Source organism: Cryptotermes secundus, unplaced genomic scaffold, assembly GCF_002891405.2.
Source record: "Cryptotermes secundus unplaced genomic scaffold, Csec_1.0 scaffold408, whole genome shotgun sequence".
NCBI classification, from domain to species: domain Eukaryota; kingdom Metazoa; phylum Arthropoda; class Insecta; order Blattodea; family Kalotermitidae; genus Cryptotermes; species Cryptotermes secundus.
In genome coordinates this window covers 967,927-972,325 of record NW_019724588.1, presented here as the reverse complement: position 1 = coordinate 972,325, position 4,399 = coordinate 967,927, and the positions used below count along the sequence as shown (strand labels likewise).

The 4,399-nt window shown below is 38.7% G+C and overlaps 1 protein-coding gene across 2 annotated transcripts in view; it reads right to left on the bottom strand.

Annotated features, from left to right (window-relative positions):
- Positions 1-4,399, bottom strand: part of LOC111862333 (disintegrin and metalloproteinase domain-containing protein 10) — an 81,172-nt gene that overhangs the window by 13,548 nt on the left and 63,225 nt on the right. For both annotated transcript variants that reach the window (XM_023847631.2, XM_023847632.2), the window contains exons 8-9: positions 4,105-4,279; positions 781-958 (exon numbers count right to left, since the gene is read on the bottom strand). In XM_023847631.2, the coding sequence (XP_023703399.1) occupies positions 781-958; positions 4,105-4,279 (353 nt within the window). The remainder of the gene's footprint in view (positions 1-780; positions 959-4,104; positions 4,280-4,399) is intronic.

The window sequence follows — 4,399 nt, the reverse complement described above, 5'->3', positions numbered from 1 at the left end:
GACTGAATAAGAATACAGGCAGAATGAAAGTATTTACATGAGAGAACTAGGCATACAATTTTAGGTGCTTTAGTATGCAAGTCTAGCATTTATGTTTTGTCTTCTGAAGCCTCCCTATTCTGGCCAAGTTCCTTCTATGATATATTCTTTATATTTGATGATCAGTTAAGTGCATTTGCTGTTGTTGGCACATTCAACTTTGCATGCAATATGCTGAGAGAGAGAGAGAGAGAGAGAATGAGGGGGGGACAATGTTTTATCTTTATGTTACATGTAGTCTGGAGTCTGGTCCTTAATATGTTATGGGATGAATGATAATTTTACTTGAAAGTGATATGAGATAAACCACTTTCAAAATGTTTATTTTATTAAACATATTTAAAACTTGTTTTGTTAAACTGACAAATATGCATCAAGAGAATTCAGTACCTATTTGTTATAATTAATTTTCCATTTAATTTAATTTTACAATAAAAGAATTCATTATTAAATATTGATAATAGACTGAAATAAAAAATATTTTGTTAGCTTCATGCTATTTCAGCAAATACAAAATTTTGGGAACCCATATTTTTGGACTGTTAATGTGAGGATTCCTCTGCAGAATGTTTACAGGTTACAGCCCATGTCAGACATTAACATATAACTTGTTCAGAGCTATAATCTCATATTTCAGGCTCCAGAAATAGTGGTTCATGCTGGGATCTCTAGTATTTACAGCATTCCAAACCAAGCTAATGATAAAGTTCTAATCTATAGTTCATACAACATGCATCTAACCTGCACTGTGCATTAGCTTTTCTAGTACAGCTGCTGGCAGTACTGTTACGGGGCCTATCTTTCTCACTGAGTAGACGAGGGTAACAGCATTTGTCCGTGCATTCTTCTTCATCATAGCCACAGTCACACTCCTCACCTGCCTCAACTATCTTGTTGCCACAGAATGCTCCTTCAGATACTGTAAGATAAACACATATTGGAAATAAATGACACTAACACTTAACATACTATATGCACAGTCCTTGATTTTATTACACTAATAATCTAGTAGTTGTTCATGAACAGACTCCGTGGCCTGTAGTCCGCAAGCAAACTATACTGACCGAGCAACTGCCACTTGTCGGCGATGTTAGTGCCAACTTTAGCAGACAGAGGGTGTCACATGGTCAGTGGAACAGATAACCACAGCTGTTAATCTCGGTTTTCTAGACTGAAGCCGCTATTTCCTTGAAACAGCTCCTCAATTATCTTCACGAGGTTGAGTGGGCCCTGTTCCAGAACCACTACTACTCAGAAAATCTGGTAGTGCCAGGAATCAAACCCGGGACTTCTGGATCTGTAGCCAGGAACTCTGACCACTAGACCACAGAGGCGGTATAGTTTTTCACGAACACTGCAAATATTCTCTTAATAATATACAGAATATTTTTAAGACTGAAACTGAGAAAATTAGCACCTTTTTTGAAGAAAAGAATTAAATATGCAACTTTTAAATTATAAGTAAGGTGTTATACCAGTTAAGACACTGAGTGACTTCAGTAAGCACACCACCCTATACATGCTATCACTCCAATATAATCATGACAGAAAAGTGTGGCTTGTAACAAGAACTTCATTACAGTGACAAATATCATCAGCATTATGAATAAGTGGAAGTATCTCATATAAAATGAGGGCTTTCTTCTGACACTTCCGTCATTATAAGAGATTTGTAACTAGCTGCAACTTTTCTCTGTAATTTCCATAGTCGTTTTTAATGATAAGCGCTTCAAAACAGAATATATACTGCTGGATCTGCATTGATTACTTTAACCTTTAAGAGCCTAGCGACACTGTATGGAGACCTTTAAAGTGTAGCTGAGTGGCTGTGCAACACCGTATGGGTACGTGCAGTCCACGCGTGCGCACAGTGTTTTAAAATCTAATTTTAAGATAGAAATTCTTGTTCTACTTACATTATTTTTGGGCACCCGCTTTATAAGCAGACAGTCTTCCCTTCTGCATCATCTAACTGAATGTTGCATCTAACTGAATGCAGAGTCTGACGTCGCAATTCATGCACTTTGTCCGGATGTAACTCCGTTTCCCATGCAAAGAGCACACACGACACCTCAGTCTCGTATTAGAGGAAGTTGGCCAGTCATGTCAAGTGGCCTCCTCTAATCGTAATGCTTATAAAACATCACAATTTCAACTATCCACCATGGCCTCATTTCACGTGGAAGAAGCCGAAAATGAGAGGCCGCTGATAAATGACACCGNGAATCAGTGTAACAATTTTTACAGATTTTAAAATCTGTAAATTATAATAGCTGATTCTATATTCTTTCTAGATAAAAGCAGCGTTTATTTCGTTTGTTTATCACAAAAATTGTAGCAATCACAGCATTTTCAGTAACATGCTTACAATTTTTAATACTCTACAATGGTGGACATTTAAATTAACAATATTACAAATTTTCCATACATCAAGGCTGCATAGTATTTAAATATATTTCCACATGTATCAAGTTTTGCATGAAGCTCAGTAAATTCGCTACTGAAACCCCTTCATGTTGTGAGGCTTTTGGAGAACATTCTATAAGCCAGACAGGGGTTTTGAATGACATTCACACTGTGTCAGTTGAAGACGATGAACATTCAGGAAAACCAAGCACCAGTAAAACAAGAGAAAATGTTGACAAAATTTGAGAACTCATCCACAAAGACCACTGCCAAAAAATCATGAGCTCACAAACAATGCTGGAATCAGTTATGGAGTTTGCCAGGAGATAGTAACAAAAAATTTGAACATGTGCTGCACTGTTGCAAAGTTTGTCCCCCCCCCCTCAACTCTTGACAAATGATCAAAAGCAGCGTTGCGTAAACATGTGTCTTGAGCTATGAGAGAAAGCTAACAAGGGTCCTGGGATTGTAATGGGTGATGGAAGTTGAATTTACAATTCTGATCCAGAAACAAAGTAACAATCATCATTGTGAAAGAGCAAAGAACAAAAAAGGCATGGCAGGTCCAGAGTTCAACAAAGAGCATGCTCATTGTGTTTTTCAACATGAAGGGGACTGTTCACTGTGAATTTGTTCCTCCTAATACTACGGTCAACTCTGACTTTTACTGCGATGTTCTGAGACACTTGAGAGAAAATGTGCAACAAAAAAGACCAGAACTTTTGCACAACCACAACTGGCTCCTTCATCACTACAATGCGCCCACCCACAGGTTCCTGAAAACCACAGAGCCTCACTAACAACATGGTTACTGTTCCCCTTCCTCCCTACTTGCCGGACTTAGCCCCCCGTGATTTCACTTTGTTTCCCAAATTGAAAATGAAACTGAAGGGACGATGTTTTGAAACAGCATCTGACACTGAAGGGGAATCACAAGCAGTACTCAACAGCATTAAGGAAAATAACTTCCACAGTGCTTCTCAGGCATGGAAAAAATGATTGGATTGTTGTATACATTCATAAGGAGACTATTTTGAAGAGGATGGCAGCCAAAATTGAGTAAGTTAAGCCAAAATTTCCTTTTTGACCTAGTCCGGGAACTTTCTGATAGCACATCTATCAAAGGTGGAAATTTGTTAGAGTAGATTTTCATTATATTGTGATTTCCCTTAATATAATTTTGTAAACAGACTGGAAACACATTTACATTAATGTAGATAAGGTTACAACACTTGGTAAACACCCCTCCCCACTAGACTGTGATGTCACGCAACAGTGGAGTCCATGCAGCAACCGTTGGCAGGCAATCGGTCAGTAAACACATCCAATAACATAGGCTGTTTTCTGTGTGGTCTGTGAGAGGCCTATGTAAGGGGCTCAGTGCACCAATCAAGTTCAGTTGAAATATAGCAGCTGCCGAAGACAGCTGAAGCATGGAAGTGACTACAGCAGGATACTGAAGTTGTGAATTATGTAAGCGTGGATAAAAGTGTGCAATAAATTCACTAGATCCAAGACCAGCGTGAAGCTATTTGTCGCGCTACACAGCCAACACACAACAATACTTCTGTTAATTTTACATACAAATCAGAGGATGCAAACTGTTGATATTCTACTATATTAGCCAAAGGCAACTCTGAAATGCAATGCCACACTTACCTGTAAAGCAGTTCCTCTTTTTGTTGTCTTCAATGGCATCCAGCACATTGCTAATATTTCCAATACTACAACTTGAAAATTTGCTGTTGTTGGGGCGATCACCACTTGTAGCTGATGCAAACATTATAAAGTTGCCATTTGAGCCACCAGGTCGACATTCTTGTGGGTAGTCATGCTGCAAACAGAATATATGAAAACATTAACCCTTCCACACCGACATCGGTGTGCTTCACCGACTCTTTAAATAATCGTATGCTACCGACATCTGTGCAGTGCACCGACCTGCGCAGTGTTA